The sequence below is a fragment of the Phaethon aethereus genome, assembly GCF_964289735.1.
Source record: "Phaethon aethereus genome assembly, chromosome: 1".
NCBI classification, from domain to species: domain Eukaryota; kingdom Metazoa; phylum Chordata; class Aves; order Phaethontiformes; family Phaethontidae; genus Phaethon; species Phaethon aethereus.
The window spans coordinates 15,730,031-15,747,975 of record NC_138575.1 but is presented as its reverse complement, the minus strand read 5'-3'; the positions used below and the strand labels follow the sequence as shown (position 1 = coordinate 15,747,975).

At 41.8% G+C, this 17,945-nt stretch overlaps 1 protein-coding gene across 1 annotated transcript in view; it reads left to right on the top strand.

Annotated features, from left to right (window-relative positions):
- Positions 1–1,039: 1,039 nt before the first annotated feature.
- NAMPT (nicotinamide phosphoribosyltransferase) overlaps positions 1,040–17,945 on the top strand; it is a gene marked incomplete at both ends in the record, with an annotated part of 31,325 nt that continues 14,419 nt past the window's right edge. Inside the window, 4 exons of the mRNA XM_082005365.1 lie at positions 1,040–1,099; positions 12,784–12,940; positions 14,253–14,356; positions 17,153–17,281. Coding sequence (XP_081861491.1) covers positions 1,040–1,099; positions 12,784–12,940; positions 14,253–14,356; positions 17,153–17,281 — 450 coding nt within the window. The remainder of the gene's footprint in view (positions 1,100–12,783; positions 12,941–14,252; positions 14,357–17,152; positions 17,282–17,945) is intronic.

The window sequence follows — 17,945 nt, the reverse complement described above, 5'->3', positions numbered from 1 at the left end:
CTGTTCGGCCATCATCCGCCCTACGGCGGCTGCAGCTCTTTTTCAAGCGCTCACATGTGCTTCACACCTTCCCCCAGCTGTCCGCCTTGTTACTCTGCCTCTTGCCCCAAGCGCGTCTGCCCATCTCCTTCCTCCTCCTCACACACGGCCAAGGGCCCTGACCCAAGCTTAAATAATGCGGCATCAATAGCTGCCGCAGTTGCCCTCCCCCGGCACGAGGGAGGGCCCCGCGCCCCACGGAGCACGCAAGGCCGAGCTGCACACACGCCGGGCCGCCGCCCCGGCAGCCTGCCCTGACCTCACTTCAGCAGCTGTTCACCGTCGGTACAGCCACCGTGGTGCCGGCAGAGCAGCTGACCCCGAGCGCGGCACCGCGGGGTACGCCTGGCCAGGGCCAGCCCCCCCGCTGGGGCTGAGGCCGCCGCCCGCCTTTTCCCGTAACCGCCACCCGGAGGCGGCTGCCGCAGAGAATCGAAACCGGGGCCCCTCGCGCATGCGCACGCCGCTCCCGTCCCCCCCCTCTGCTGCCCCCTCCCCGCCCGCCGCCGGAGGCATCGCCCGGTCTGCCGAGCATCCCGCCCGCCCCGCCGCCGCGCTGCTGGCCAATAGCGAGAGAGCGCGCACCGGCCGCGCAGTGACGTCACCGACCCAACCCCGCCCCTCCCGCCCTCTGCCCGGAATCCAATGAACGAGAACGTGCAGCACCGGACACTTCCCCGCCTCCTGTAACGTCACAGCCACCGCCTCGCTGCCCCTGCACCGGCCAGGCGGCGGGCCCAATCAGAACCTTCCTGGCACCCTGGCCCCGCCCCACCCGCGCAGTGAGCTCACGGCCCCACCTGCGGCGGCGGAGATGTGCAGCCAATCAGCGGTGCAGCAGGCCGCGCGAGGTTCCCGCCCCCCCGGCCGTAATCCCCTAGTCCCCGCCTCGTCCCCGTCCCCCCTTTCTCCTTTCTCCCCCCCCCCGCACCGAGCGCCTGGCGGCGGCGCAGCCCAGTCCTGTCCGTGCTGGCGGCGGCGCCTCCTCGGGCTCGGCGACATGGAGTGCGCTGCGGCGGGGGCCGAGTTCAACATCCTCCTCGCCACCGACTCCTACAAGGTGGGTGCGGGCACGGCGGGAGGGGGTCACCTCTGCGGGCGCCGTGGCGCCGCCGCACCGGCCCCGCCGGGCCTGGTGCCGGGGCGCTCCATCCGTGGAGCGCCGAGCCAGGCCGTCCCCGTCGCCACCGGCTCCCCGCGCATGGCCGGGGCTGAGAGACCCCCCGAGGCGTGAGGGAGGGTGCCCGGCCTCAGGGAGGCGCGGGCTGTGGGGGGGACCGTTGGCCGGCGAGAGCGGGGGCGGCGGAGGCCTGGCGGGGGCTGCCCCCCTCGGCCCCGTGCGCGGAGGCGGCGGCCGAGCCTGCTCCCCCGCGGCGTGCCCGGGGCCGCGCTGCCGGGCCGGGCGAGAAAAGAAAGTGAAAGCGGGCGGGGTGTGGGCGCCGCCGTCCCGCTGGCGCGGAGCGGGGCGCGAGGGGCAGCTATGGCGGCTGCCCTCGCCGGGCTGCCCGCCCTCCCGCGCCGGGATCGGGAGCGGAGTGCGGGAGGTCCGCGGAGCAGTTGCTCTTTCTCCCCGTGTCTCGCTTCTCCCGCTCAGCTCGGGTGGCGAAACCGTGCCGGCTGCCTGGGGCTTTGTATCTGGTTATGATGCAGCGGGCTCTGAGGAACCGGCTGGCTCAAAACACGTATTTTCTAGCCCTCTGCTTAGTTTCTGGTCCTCACGGTGCCCCATTTGGCAGGCAAGGTGATTCAGAGTAGGGAATTACGCTTCACGATCCTCCATTCGTTCCGTGAAATTACTTGAAAATAGCGTTGCCTGATAGCCGTGGCCAAGTACAGGCGCACTGTCCGCACTGCAATTGGGGGATTTCTGACCCAGAAGCTCTTGAGGTGCCACACGACGTGAGTATGCCCAGGCCCGAGTGCCACTTCTGCGCAGTGTTGCATTAACGTACAGTTCTAGACACTGGGCAGAGCCACCATGTGACTCCCTGAGTCCGGTCGTACAGATGTACCCCGTGTCTCCTAGACTGAAAAACTAACTTTTTTCGTTCAAGGAGCTGTATTCAAGTGTCAGAGGTTGTTGGTGCCCTAAACCAAACTGTGGTAACAGTCCTGATTATTATTGTAAAGCATTTGTTATGTTATAGTCCTTTAAAGATTTGACCGCTCTGATGGGTTTCGGGGGGAGGGTACTTCTATCTAGAAGAGTTGAAAAAAGCAAATACGGTGTTATAGCCAGGTCTTGTTACTGGCCAACTACCAAAGTAGGAGCCTCAGTATGTGCTCTGATTGCAGACTTGTGCTGTTGTACCTTTCCCATCTCCTGCATGATGATACTATTAAGATGCTCTTTTTGTAAAGAAATTCTTAACGTTTGCTGTTGCTGTTTGTGGGAAGGTGTGTTGGAAGACTGAAAGACGCTGATAAATCTTAGAGCAGCTCAGTCAGAGCATCCTAACGCTGCTATCGAGGGCTCAGAAAACTGCTTTTATTATTAATGGCTTAGTCTAGCTACAGTACTCTTGAAGAATTATGTTTAAGTGTTTGTTATCAAACTTACTCAAATATGAAAGATCCACTTTTCTTCCATGTCTGAGACTAATCACATTAAATACTGCAGCCCTGAGTTCAAACAGTATCTATTTTAAATCGAATTTGCACACTACTTTTCCTAAATTCACTGGATTTACTCTAGGATTAGTGGTAGTGAGGAGCACTGGAGTGACAGATGACCAGTTTGTTTCTGTTTTGTTTGCTGTTTCATAGGAAAGATGATTTGGTAACATTCCAGGAGTGGTAGAAATCTTTAAGAGGTCAAGTAAAGGCCTGAGGTGTGTTTTTCCAGTTTAAAGCAGATTTTGGATGAGGTTTTCTGTGGCAGCTAGGAGCATTTTGTATTATATTAAAAACAGTTGGAATAGTCTACTTTGCTTTGTTAGGACTGTTCAAATTGTCTCTCTTCCTGTATGCTTTTTTCCAAATCTTAGGAGATCCAGTGTCTTTGAACAATGCTTAAACAAGTGGCTTCTTTTATCTTGTTAGGTAATATGAGCAAACATCACTTATCTTCTCCTTGGGTGATACTGTCATTTCCTAATCAATGAAACACACTTAGCGAGAGCACTTTCAGTAACAATTGCACTAAAATATCTGGCAGTTTGCAACATCAAGCTTTTTACAGGAGATACCAGACACTTACTAGCAATTAAAACAAAAATGAGAATACATCTTGTGTGTTTCTGTGTTTTTTTCTTTTTTATATATATTTCTGCTGTATCCACAATTGTGGCATCTATTTGTGTGCAGAACTATCTGTATATAACACTCAGACTCTGATTAAAAAACGTATCGGTTCAGAAGCTTATGTGGTGATCCTATTGTAGTAGATTCCGATCCATATGAACTAATGTTGGTGACAAAAGTCTTGTGGAAATAAACAGCTCGGGGCGGGGGAAATGTGCGTACCATCCTAAACAGTACAACGCTAACTTAGGCAGCTGTCCGTGAGTAAAAAGTTCTGGTATCTCAGGGTCGTATCTGTCACAACTCATTAGTCTGAGTGTTAGCTCCAGTCTCCCAGTTCTCTGTTGCTACAGTTGGAAATTTGGGGTGGAGAGAAAATTGGTTACTGCTTTAGTGCCCATAAAAAAAAATCAGAAATGAAGTAATTTGCTAGGCAAAGATATGTCTGTTGACAGTTAATCCAGTCTCCCCTCCCTCTAAACTATTTTCCTGTCTGTGTGTGCATCAGGGGACGTTTCCTCTTCAGTTGCAGAAGATTATCAAATACTCAGTTTCAAAATCTTAAAAGCTGTTTTTGAAAAACAACTGAGTATCATGCTAATTTCTAGTATACTCAGTATTTCTAGACAGGAGTAGTTCCTGAGTGGGTGAATTTTGGAGACTTGCTACACACTGGATCCAGTACGGAGCTTCCATTATGAACTGGGGCTTACTGAATGGTACAAGTGCTTCAGGATTTTGAGGCTGGGCTTCAAATTGTGCAGTTTATCTCTAACCCCATAACAGGATAAATGTTTTTACATCGGTTAGGTTTTTTTCTTCCTGGGTACTTTGATGCATATTCTTAAGCTTCTCCAAATCCCCCAACAGTATAATTCCTCCTGTGTGCTGAGTATTATCTGCCATCCCCTCAGATTCTGGGCATGGGCATATGGTATGGTGTGTGTGCATCTTGCTGATACATAACAGCAGTCTTTTTAATTCCTTGGATCATAAGACTTTCAGGAGATTCATCAATGCGGTGTTATGTGGGGAACTTCTTTGTGTGAATGTCCAGTATAGCAATGATGCTTTTAATAGTAAAATTTCCTGCTAGTGACTCAGAATTACTGAAAAAGGGAAGCGTTTGAAGTCAAAACCCTTGTTGCTAGAAAGCTGCGAGTAAGGGGATATCAGCAGGCTCCTTGAAACTCACTGATAATGCTGCATGGTGTCTTGTGTCTATACCAAGAAGTCCCTGCAGTCTTGCCCCTCCGCAACAGTGAGGGTTCTGTTCACTCGTTGGGCTTCCCAAGCGAAAGGGTCTATGCGTTTCAGTTCCTCATTCATGTTGTTGACACACCACCTCTCCATTTTCTTTCTCTGTGATTCCCAATGCTCTGTTTATCCCATGTTTGTTTATTTCTGTGCAGGCAAGAAATCTTCCAGGCTGTATGTAGTCTGAAACGGCATTGAGAGGATCAGCTTAGCACAGCTGGGGTGTTCAACTGGAAGATACCAGTGACTGGTGTATACCACACCTGGGCTGGAAGGACTGTGAGCTGCAAGTGGGGAAAGGCTATCAAAACGAGGACTCAACCTTGTTCGCTAAAGTGATAATACCTTATTTTGCTTTTCCAATGAAATGTATTCCTGTTGCTTGGAATGTTTTGTAATTAAGCTGATAGCTGTAATAAGCTGCCATGCGATTACCCCATAGGAAGAGCTGACTTGCTATCTAGGCTGTAAATGAGATCTGTTTCAGAATTCAGTTCTTTCTGAATACTTCAAGGAAGCCTAAAAGATATGTGTTAACTCTGTATGCCTTATATGTTGAATTTTAAGTATTTGTCATTTTGAATGACTTCTTTTACTCTGCATGGATGTAGGAGAGCACTTACTTCTGAAACACTTCACGTGAGCCTGTGTTTATTCCAGGCTCTGGCAGCCTGTACATTCTTTATTTAGAAGGCTAGAGGTATGTAAGGAAGAGACATGAGTACTCTTTCAGCAGCCCATGTATATGTATATATATATTTATTTTTTTAATTAAAATCTTGGGGTTGTGAATGTGTTCTCTTACCTCCTGTAATTCTGTCAGTGGAGAAGCATTGTAACCTTATGGCCTGGCACTCCTCATAAGAAGCGATCTTCGCTCTATCTAGGTTCATCATCTTCCAAATTCTGATTTGCAGTCACACGGTCCTGTTACAAACCCTAAGTCATCATTGCTCTAACATAACTGCAACGGTACAGAATTCAGCCAATTTTTAAATTAATGGAAAGTAACCCCTTCCAGAGTCATTGAAACTTTCACTGTTGAAAAGGTAAATGTTTTTCTCTTTTCATTAAGGAACAGGAAACTTGTAGCAGCATGTGAAGTAATACAGCTGCCTATTCACAAATGTGTAAACAGTAAACATAAGGCATTTTGTCATCTTTGTTATGATAATCTTGGATGCAAAATACACAGAAATTTTTGGTGGTAAAGAAATCTGATGTGAAGTGTTACCTTTTTTGAACATTGCATTTTCTCTGAACAGTTTAGAATACATTCAGTTCTAGTCCTTACACTTGACCTTGTTTTTTAAATGAATGTGGATGTGGTCACTTGCAGCATGTCTGCTGATAATGTGTAGCTTCCATAGGAGTTCAGTTGCTTGCATGTGCTCTCCTTAGTTCTCTTACCACTGATTATCTCTTAACTTTTTTTTTTGCTCGCCTCTGGTCCTCTTATTTTTCAATACACATATAAGAGATGATGCGTGAACCAGAATACAGAGACATTAAAAGTGGTACAAGATCAGCCTTCAGTCATAACCTGCATTAGTTTATCCCTATCATCTCATGACAGCAGATATCTCCCAATATTCTCACTTTAGGTCTTAAACCTTATCTTAATCTGTATTTGGTTCACTTATGCATTTTTAATAAGGGGTCTGGAGTCTCTCTAAGGCTAGTTTTCTATGGTGATTTGAAGCTCATGTGTAAGCAAAATGCTAAGATTGAACTTGACTTAGATGATTTTTTTTTAACTTGCTTCAAGTGTCTTGCACTTTACCTGCTATTGTCGAATGCCCTTTTTGTTGAGTTATTAAAGATTGATTCTTCTGAGGTTTCCTCTTGTGTTCAAATAAGCTTATCATTTAACCACACTGACTTTTGGTTTGGTTTTCATTTCCACTTTTGTTTGTGTTGTTTCCATTCCTTTTGTGGTTGCTTTGAGAGCTACAAAAGCATCCTTGTTGAATATAACTGCTAGTCCCAGTTGTGTGTTGTGTTTTTTTTTTTCCCCTGAAGGAGGTCAGCAATACCTTATAACTGCTGTTAGTTATGTCTCATCCTAGTGAGGTATATCTGATAAAGCATTCCGTTTGCTCCCAAGCACGGGTTCATTTCCTCATTGTCATTAACAGTGTTGTTTTCTATCTAAGTTATTGGCAACCTTTGCTTTTAACAGCTCCATTGGCTAAACCTTATAAAGGTTTTGGTAGAGCAGTCTTTCAAATCACAGTCTGTTTCCACAGTGTTTTCAAATAGTATGTAATACCCTAACTAATGAGGATCTTAGAGGTGCTTCGCAGAAGTCTCCCCAGCATAAACGCCAGAAGCACCACTGCAGTAAAATCACCTCAGGAAGCTGTATATGACCATAAAGGTCTCCCAAATATATCTCTTCAACATCAATAAGCCATTCTGACAGCACATCCCACAAGCTTAGGTCTCATTTTTACATGTCATATAAAAGAGGCTACTCAATTTTCACCTGCCCTGGAAAGGATATAGCTCTTGCTTCAGTGTACAAACAAGGTTTGCAGTACAGCGACCAGCCCATACCTTGGGACCTCATTACTTGCTGCAGGCCTGAAGTGTCCTAGCTGAGTGGCACAGCTACTAGCTTCCAGGGCCACGCTTCTGGCTTATCTTCCACCTGTCCCTCTGATTCTTCGTGTTTCTGGCTGTACAGTGCCATGGGTTCAGTACCTGGATTTTTCTGTACCTGTTTTGCACTAAAGATTTTTCAAAATAACTCCAGAAAGTTCAAATACCATCTTTGCTGAACTGGTATCATCTTATCACTTGTAGAGTTGTGGCCTGGGCACGATCCTGCTGGCTAGGTACTTGTGATTTTGTTTTCTTCACTGTAAGCAGGGCTTAGAAGCATCTTTTTGGTGGCTCATGTTAGCACCCATCTGACCTAGCTAGGCACCAGGAATAAACCACTGCTGGAGCATTTAGCCACACCTGACTTTGCTACTTGTGTCAGACCTGGTTTTCCCATATTTTCAAATGGTTGAGTTATATAGACTTAAAGAACCTTTTAAAATCCATTTCACTGCAATCTCTTGTATACAAAACTTGTAGATTATAAGATTATTTGGCTTTTATGCCAAAGGTTTTCTTATCTAGCTGTTGTGGTTTAACCCGGCAGGTAGCCAAAACAACCATGTGGCTGTTTGCTCAGTTTCCCCTCGACCACAGCGGGATCCAGGAGAGGACTGGAAAAGAAAAAGTGTAGAACTCTTGGGTTGAGATAAAGACAGTTCAACATGACAGGGAAGAGAAAAAGAGTAATAATAATGATAAAAGAATACTCAAAACAAATGATGCTCACCACCTGCTGACCGATGCCCAGTGGCCCTTTCCCAGCCAACTCCTCCAGTTTATATACTGGGCATGATGCCGTATGGTAGGGAATATCTCTTTGGCCAGCCTGGGTCAGCTGTCCTGGCTGTGTCCCCTCCCAGCTCCCTGTGCACCCCCAGCCTGCTCGCTGGCAGCCCAGTAGGAAAAGCTGGACAGTCCTTGACTGCTTAGCAACAACCCAAAACATCAATATGTTATCAACATTATTTTCATCCCAAATCCAAAACATAGCCTCATTCTAGCTTCTATGACAAAAATTAACTCTATCCCAGCTGAAACCAGGACACTGGCGTATAAAAATGCAGCTTTTACTTCAGTTGTCCCTGTGCTGTGATGAATACCTGTTAATTCCTTAATATTTAACTCTCAATGTTTGGAGTGCTTTTTTGGATGGCTAATCTAAATGTAATTTGTGCTTCATGGTTTTTCTCAGATGGCTGATTTGATTTAGTTAAGTAGATGTAGTTCTTGTGGAGGTATTCTTGTTCAGAATATACCCTTACTTGGATGAAATTTAGTAAGCAGCTATCACAACTGGAATAAAAGTGCTCTATTTCAGTCATAGTACATAACCTTGTTGTAGATAGTTGTTCCAAGAGGTTGTTTGTCATACTTTGTGTAGACAAAACCTACACCACAGTCTTTGAACTAAATATCAAAAGTCCTTTGAAGATATTTTTGGGTTTTGTTTTCTTGTAAGGGTCTCTTAGTCCCAGTAGGGGCTTTTTTTTGTTGTTTTTGTTTCTTTCTTTCTTTCTTTCCTTCTGTAGAGAAGGGGTTGCCTATTGACTTTATAGTCACTCCCGCTTATCAAGAGCCCATCTGTATAACAAGTCCTGCTTCTGTCATCCCCTAACTGAAAGCATAGATTTATCAATACTGTCTTGATCTGTAAGTTACGTAAAATACATTTCAAATATTGTACATTGTCACTGGTTGTTCTTCCCACTCTTCTTTAGAATACAGAAAGATGCAAAACTTCATCTGACAGCAAGGAAAGTTCAGGCATTTTTTGAAGTGTAGCTTTCATTGTCCAAGCGCCTTGTAGTGTTGTGGTGTTTGGGTTTTTTGTTTGTTTGACTGGTTGCTTTGTTTGTTTTCAGTGGCATTCTTTGTGTCTTCTGTGAACTGTTCCTGCTCCCCAGAGCTTGATCCTTTTCCAGATTTTTTTTTTTTACCACCAGGCATTTCACTACATGCCAAACCTCCTGACCATCACCATGGTGGATGGATATTATTTCCCTATGTTCTTGTAGTCCAGAAATGCCAGGTGGTCAGACCTGCCATGATGTTTTATGGGCAGATGCTCTTGCTAGGTATGGTGCCCTGCCTAAGAGCTTTGAAGCAAAACAGATGGCCGGATAAGTGAATAGGGGGACATAGGTCTTGTGCTTAACTTCTTACATACTTATACAGCGTGCCTGGAGTAAGTAATGCTTGGAAAGTGTGTTGTGATAGTGCCTTTAAATACTGAGTAGTCTGTGAGGAGCCTTGCGGACACCCAAAGTGTCTTTCAGTTTTATAGATAAACTAATACTATTGTGGAATGTCAAAAGAAGCACAAGCTATTTAAAATTAGAGATGTAAATTTTGATTAGATGTAAATACCGTAATTGCCAGGGATGTGTATTTTTCATGGGTTAAATAGATGTGTGAAGAATTTAATTGAATCTTACACATATAACAGTTGTAAGGTTAGTTCATTATCTCTTTCAAGTAGTTGAAGGAATTTAATTGCTAAAATGACAGTTCTATTATGTACAACATTTTAATTTAGGTTTGAACCCCTAGAAGTAACTATTTCCTGGACACTAGCTGGTATATATTTTCAGGTTAAGATCTACTCTAAGGTCAGAAAAATTAGCTAAACCTGTGATTTAATGTTTGGGAACTGGAGTGTTCCCTTTAGGTTGAAGCTGCCAGCAAGGTAGTCTGGAGGAGCTGTTTCCCCAGGTATGCTACATAAAGGATAAATCTGGCTGTTAGCATTCCAGCTTGATTTCAGCCCTGAAGTTCTGATTTGCAGCCAGAGCATTGTGTTTTGTGATCATGCTTCAAAGCAGAGCTAGAATGGGAAGTCCCTAAAAAAAAAAACAAAACCCAACAACCCTATATTTAAATGCAATAGGGAAGGGTGGCACCAACTCAGTGTGTGCACTGTACACCTTAAGCTAATTTTGGTCCTGTACCTCATTTGGTAGAGAGAATCATTTAGCTGGAGGACATAATTTTGAACTGCAAATGTCAAAATTTTTTTTAAAGATCCTAGCCAAAGATCAGGCTAATTTTCATTATAAAGTAGATGTTGACTTCAGTGACCAGCCTGTGGTTAAGTAAGTTGGATAATTAAACTTTTTTTTAAAGAAACCTGAGATGGCAGTCTCATGTGGATAGAGTTTTCTTTGTTTTGCTTGAACTGTTGTCAATAGAACAGCGTTAACATTGGTTTGCTCCAGAGCTTGTCACAAGGAATTGTTCCTGGGTTGTCTGCTATGTACACTTTAAGCTGGTAGGCTCGGTGTTGAGCGTTTACTCTGAAATCATGAAGCTGTAGCATGCCGATAGGGTGAAGAATGGCAACAGAGTTAAACAGAGTTCCCAGGTAATATAATGAAATCATAAAGAAGCACCAACTTAAAGTCCTGTCCCAGTCATAAAAAGAGCAAATTTTTTCATACGTTCATGCTGCAACTTACCGAAGTGGCAACAGTGTGAAGCAAGGAGCTTGTGTGCCTCGCAGGGAATGAACCTTCTAAGGATTTGTGACATGCTCTTTTTCTCCGAGTCCATTTAATACAATTTTTTGTAAGGTGGTTGTCTGTGTGAGTGTGTTCATGTTCTGTTAGAAAGATGGGTCAAACAGAGCATATTTTTGACCACTCCACGGAGCGGGGGGGGTGGTGAGGGTGTGTGTTTTGCTTTTTCCTTTAAGCACAATGGTATCCTGAAGAGAGTTTTCTGTGAGCTGGCAGTGTGATATACGTTTTTAGAAGTTCTGTGTAGAACTAGAAAAGGACATGTTATAATTTGTGGAGTGAGACATTTCCTAATAGCTAGAACTGAATCTAAAAGCCAGGTTTTGTCTTTGTGTCTAACAGTACTCTTAAGAATTCTGCTTTTGAGTGGCTGTGGAATTGGAACAGAATAGATTTGTGCTCCATTAAATGCCTGCGTTGCAGTGCTTTGTTTGAAGTAAAGGCAGAAAACTTGCAATGACAAGCTTGGATTTTATTTGATTGGCCTTGAAAACTTCACAGAAGTAAAGATAATGAAAAGGTCAATTTTCAGATCTTTCCATTATTTGAATGTTTCCTTGCAGCACTGGAAACACAACTACAACAGTGTTGTGCTAGTATAGGAGAACCAAAAAATTCAGTTGAGCAGTCTAGTTCATGGTCCAAGCTGAGTGAAATACTAAATATAAATAGCGTTTGAGAGGAAAAAGAAAACTGTATTTTTAAAATCCTTTAATATACAGTTTTAGTAATACATGTAAGGGAAACCTTCAAATATTTTATTTTGCAGGTGTCAGAGGTACCTTTGAAAAAAACAGGACAATAAGGAAGTAGTGATAAAACTACTTTTCCAATATTAGAAACAAAATTTTTTAAGGTGATTTGGAGTAAGAAGTGGCAGCAAGAAACCGATAATGAACTCATGCTCTAACCTCTAAATCTGGACTTTTGAGAAGAATTCCGACACGACTTTCACACCTTTTTGGATTTTGTTCTGTTGTATGATGGTGCTTTACTCTGCTGTATGAACAGTTTTCCCTTATGGAATATGTGGACTTGTTCACAGACTTTTCTTTTTGTCATAATTTAAGAAAACTTTTGATAGCTTCACTTTTTGGAATGCCTTAAGCTGATTTATGGATCCTGTAATTTAAACATTGGTAGTATGAAAGTTATGTCAGTGTTTTTTGTGGTTTTTTTTAATATGGAAGTACAGATTTTGCATGGAGTGTGCTTTTTACTTATTGGGAGATAACAATTTTGCATGTTTATATTAATGTTTAGAGTGTACTTGTTTAAAATTATACATTACTCAAAGTAAATTTCTGGGCAGATTTGCTATCAGTAGCTAAAAGAAGCTGAATCCAGCATAGCATATGACCAAATTCCATATAAAGCATACTTTCAGACTGCAACTTTTCACCCTTCCTTTATATAGAGTGTGGACTTTTTCAAAGATTGGAAAGAAGTCCATCTAGCAGACTTTGTGGGGGAGGTACAAACCTCAGGTAGATTTTAACAGCTTTACCAACAGTAACAGGTTTGTAAACTGGCTTCGACATAATCTGGGCTTGGGAAACCCACTCTTCTCATAGTGAATAGGATGCTTGGGTAAAGGCCATTGTCAATGCCTTCTTGAGTCTGGATGACTTTTTATTTGAACTACGTGATTATAGCTTTCAAAACTTCAATCAAAATACAGCGTGTACCTCCGCTTTGGTAGTGTCAGACAACTTGTGCTTCGTGTAGCTATCAGGCTTGGCCAAAGTGTGGGAGAGTGAAAACTGACCCTGCATGTTGGTGCTCAGTGATGCTCCTAAAATCCCAGGCAGTGTCTTTCCTGCTTAATCAAAGCAAAGTCATCAAGGGAGTGGAAGAGCTGACCATGAAGATTACTCTAGGGGTAAAGGCTTGACATTTAAGCAAAGAATAAGATAGGGAAGACAGTCTTTTGAACTGAAAATTGAAGGTGGCTAAAAAAGGGGAAATCCACTAAATGCTTGCTGTGTAGAATGTGAATGGATCAATAATAATAGTCCAGAAGAGTTGGGAGTTACTCGAAGCTTTAACGTACAAATACGATTTCTCTTGTGCTTTGTAGTGATGTTTTGAGCTCTTACTGAAGTTTTTCTTAATGTAGGTTACACACTACAAGCAATATCCACCTAATACAAGCAAAGTGTATTCCTACTTTGAATGTCGTGAAAAGAAGACTGAAAATTCCAAATTAAGGAAAGTGAAATATGAAGAAACTGTTTTTTATGGTTTGCAGTACATTCTGAACAAATACTTAAAAGGTAACTCTCTCATATTCCAGTAAAACTTTACCTGTAAATAAATATCTGTATTTTTCTCAAGCCTGGAGTCTTATAGTTGAAACAATTCCAGGTTATCTTGGTTCTTTGTAGGTGGTGACATGCATAAGACCTTATTTATGTGATTCTGAAAATGAGATGTCCACCCTCGTAAAATGGTATTGACTTCTTAATTCAATTAATTTCTAAACCTCTTTGCTATGTTTATTTATACCAATGGTGTATTAAAACTTAAGAGATGTTCATATCCCAACTTCAGTGGGCTAAATTGAAATGAATGGAAATAGAGCAAGACTGTGCATAGAATCACAAGAAGATAGAAGATTTGTGAGAAAATACATTTTGCATTTTTAACATAAACGTTAGTCTGTATTTGCTGGTTTATTCAGTGTGTAAACTAACAAAGGTTTTAATTTCCCTTAAATTTCAGTTGCCACTTAGCTTAGATGACTGAATATGGCAGCTACATGTGAAAGTGTTTTCAATATTGACAATTTTAAGAGAAACATCTGCAAATTCCTTGGTGCTATTTAAGATTTTGTTTGCTTTTTTGCATTATGTGCAAATATCACCTGTTCTGACCTGAATGCAAGTTGCCTTCTGCCAAGCTTTAGAAGGAAGACTTTAGTCATATGGCTTACATATCTTTGTCTTGATCCAGAATCCATAAATATTTCTGCCAATTCTGCCAAAGATTGGAATTCCACTATAATCAAAACACTTGATAATCTCGTTTCTTTTCTCTTTAGCAATCTGAGGATTGTTCTCTAATGTTCCCAGTAGGTGATTGGTCCTAAAGTAGTAGCAGTGCTTATTCAAATAATGTGGTTAGTTTGTCAGTTCATATCACAGAAGTGGTTAATCAAAGACTGGTTGCAAGGCCTCTCCACAAGGATTCACCCTAGAGCAGCATACCTTAACCCTTGCGCTAATCTGGTTATGTCCTCTTGCATGTGCCAACTTGCACAATCATCGTTCCTCTAGGAAAAGCACTGCTACTAAAACCTTGACAGGTTACTGACCATCGTAAAAGAGTAATGATCTCAAATTGTTCCTGAGCCACCTGTAAACTACAAGTTTCTTTTATCTGGTTGGTTTCTTGAGCATCCTAATCTATATAGTAAATGAAAGTAAAATTTGGTTTTAACATAGCTAGTACACTGCATTTGACATGTTCTCCATGTCTTTATTGGAGGCAAAGTGACGTTTCTGTGTCTGAACCTTTTTGTTATTTATTTTATAAATTGGTGAATATCACAAGCTTCTAAGCTTTCATCTGTTTCCAAAACCACAGGTAAAGTGGTGACCAAAGAGAAAATCAAGGAAGCCAAAGAAGTGTATAGGGAGCATTTTCAAGATGATGTCTTCAACGAAAAGGGATGGAACTATATTCTGGAGGTAAAAATTTATGAAAATAGTATGAGATCATCAGGAAGGATTTATGAATCAACTGTAGAATAAATACAGCAGTTTTAACTTTACTACCTTTTAACCATGGTAGTAAAGACTGGATAATTTTAGCTTTTTATGTTTAGTGTACAGGGAGTAGCAGCTGTCAAAGAATAATCACATAATTGTAATTCCTTAGAGAAAAGCAATTTTCATCCTTTCAGATGACAAATATGGTTTTGCAGGTAATAAGGATTTACGGCTGCCATCAGCCAGCTAGTATAAGTGGGGGCTTGTTGGCAAGTCTCCATATATAATACAGTGTTTAGTGGTTGCTTGCATCATTTACATTGCTTTCTGTAACTAATCATAACCATTTTTATTCTAATGCAGAAAGCATTACAGGTTTTTGCATGTGTAAATAGCTCCAGAAAATAGATGTTTTGTTCAGTTGTTTCCTAAATGTTTCAGAGATACTTAAGTTAAACTTTATTATGAAATACAAGGCTTGAACACTTCTGACACACAAATCCTTTCAAAGTAAGTCTTCCCACAATTATCTCTTTCCCCTTTGTTTAAAAAGGTGTCAGTCTTCAAGTAATTGCAAACATCTCTTCTCTGTAAAAGCAGCAGATTCAGACTAACAGCATTCATCAGAGCTGTTCTAATCTCTGCAGATTAATTAAAAGCTAAGTTTCATTGCGGGTTCTAGTAAATGGATATTTGTGTCATTTGAAAACACAATTTTTAGTTCTTTGCATTTATTTTTCCCTGGATAACCCTGACTGTATGCATTTTATGGTGGCATCTGCCTGTGAATATATCTGGATGTCATCTTGCAACCAGTGTGGACGGTAAGGTATGCAAGAGAAAAGTGAATTTAAGCTAAATGTTGCAAATGGCAGCAAGATAAACAAAACCTCTGTTTTCTAAGAGGGACTTACGGAGCGGTTTATAGAGGGCTTGCATCCATTTGAAGTAACTACTGATATGAATTCAATCCATATTTATGTTTAAACTACATTATACATTGTGAACTGCTCTCATCTGTATTTAAAGTAATCTTGATCCCCCTGGCAAAACTGAATTAATACACTTTTAATGCTGCATGTCTGTCCACACTGAGGTTTAGCTAATTCTCTTTCAATGCATGCTTTTGGTTTAGTCAAAAGAAGCCTTCCTGCATACCCCCTGTATACATTGTTTATTCCTTTGTTAGATTTTCGTGTTGAAATTGTGCATATATATAAATAAATAGAGTTTCCACTTCTTGATCTTCAATGCTGATGGCTTTCAAACTGAAGTGTATGTACCCTTTGGGTCTTTGTATGCCCTTATATGCATAGAGACCCTGCTTCTGGTCACTGAATTCCTGTATATATTAACATGCCTACCACCGTTTACTCCCTGGCTCTGTTACCTAATGTGTAGTGTTAGGTAAAGTGGAGGGAGCAATGGGTGTATGAGTGAAGAGCCAAAATGAATTTGAAATGTACATGCATGAATTTGTATGAAGAATAAATCAATGAGTAAATACTGATAGGGTGAAGGGATGGAAGAGAGGAATGGACTGCCTGAAGAGCAAGGGAGTGGTGTAAAGGCTGGAAGTGGGCAGGAATTGATGAGTGAGGGATGTAAGCCCTGAATTGTACAAATTGATTGTACCTAAAAATTTTGAAAAGGGCTATAGTACAGTGCTATGGCATGACCACATTGCTTTTTCCGTGGACAAAATCACCACCTATAGCAACTTTGAAGTCTGTTTTATTTTTTCCACTTCATTTATTACTGATTCAGTATATACTTATTTTGAGCCTTTTTGAAGGCTCCATTGTCCTTTTTTAATCCAGAACACACATGTCCAAGTCTGACAACTAAACCTTGTGTGGTATATAAACACAATTTGCTTTAGCAAATATATTCAGCACTTGGGAAGAAACTTTTAAACTGTAGTGTAGAAGAGACTCTGATGTGTCTTGGGCACTGGAGAATATGTTGTGATGCTACTTACGAACCCATGTAATTTCTCTGAATTGATGTAATTTTTGTTGCCTTTAAAGAATATCTCATGAGAAGCTTTCTGTCAAAAATATTAATATACAAAACATGTTAAGTATTATCAGTTTAGCTTGCAAAGTTCTTTCAGAAAGTTATAATTACTCTAAAAGAGTTGCTGTTTGCAACATACTCTTTCAAAAGGCATATTTCACACAATGTTTATCCCTTCAGGGATGAAAGACTGAATTTGACAAAAGAATCACACTTCAAGATTAGATTTCATGATTAGTGAATCATTAAGATGATAAAATAATCTTTAAAATAGATATTAAATGGTCCTGCTCTAATAAATTAACAAAGCACCACACATGTATACTAAGCAAAACTAGAGATTTTTTTTGAAGGCCTAGATAATAGCTAAACTTTTTTTATCTTCATGTGAAAGCACTGAAGAAAAATAAGTAGCAAATATTTCTTGCTCTGTGGGTAGAACTTACGTATTTTTATAGAATAGTTAAGCCTTACTGACTCAATTTGCACAAGGAATACAAATGATAACCATTATTTGGTTTTATAGACTATGTTTTAGGTTACAGGATTTTTCTCTTTTTTTGATAAATGTTGATTGTTTTATTTATTTAGGCTGGTGGGTGTGCAAACAAACCAAATTATTTCTATGGTTGAAAGAAATGAAGAAGAAAGCCTTATCAATAAATCCATAGCCTGACTTTTATCCATTGCAGTCAAATAAGAGAGGTATGTCCTAATCTTTCCTGTTGCCTAACAGTATTACTGTTTCCTACACAGAAATACGATGGCCATCTTCCTATAGAAATAAAGGCTGTTCCTGAGGGCTCTGTAATTCCCAGAGGAAATGTTCTTTTTACAGTAGAAAACACAGATCCAGAGTGCTACTGGCTCACAAATTGGATTGAGGTCAGTTTTAGAAAGTTAACATGTTTTTTCTAAGTAAACATAAATGCACTTAAATTAAAGGCTGAATCCCTCCCATATTGTTTAAAGGTGAATCATGGAACGATTTGGGTTGGAAGGGGTGTTTAAATGTCATCTTGTCTGACCCTCCTGCAATGAGCAGGGACACCTTCAACTAGACCAGATTGCTCAGAGCCCCGTCCAACCTGACTTTGAATGTTGCCAGGGATGGGGCATCTCCCACCTCTCTGGGCAACCCGGACCAATGTTGCACCAACCTCATTGTGAAAAATTTCTTCCTTAGATCTGGTATAAATCTACCCTCTTTTAGTTCAAAACCTTTACCTGTCGCTACAGGCCCTGCTAAAAAGTCTGTCCCCATCTTTCTTAGAAGCCCCCTTTAAGTACTGGAAGGCTGCGGTAAGGTCTCCCTGGAGCCTTCTCTCCTCCAGGCTGAACAACCCCAACTCTCTCAGCCTGTCCTCACAGGAGAGGGGTTCCATCCCTCTGAGCATTTTTGTGGCCCTTCTCTGGACCTGCTCCAACAGGTCCATGTCTTTCCTGTGCTGAGGGCTCCAGAGCTGGATGCAGTACTGCAGTATCTCTGGCAGCTTTCATTTTCTGCTTTTAGTAAGCCTGGATTCTTTTTTTAGTGCTTTTACATGGA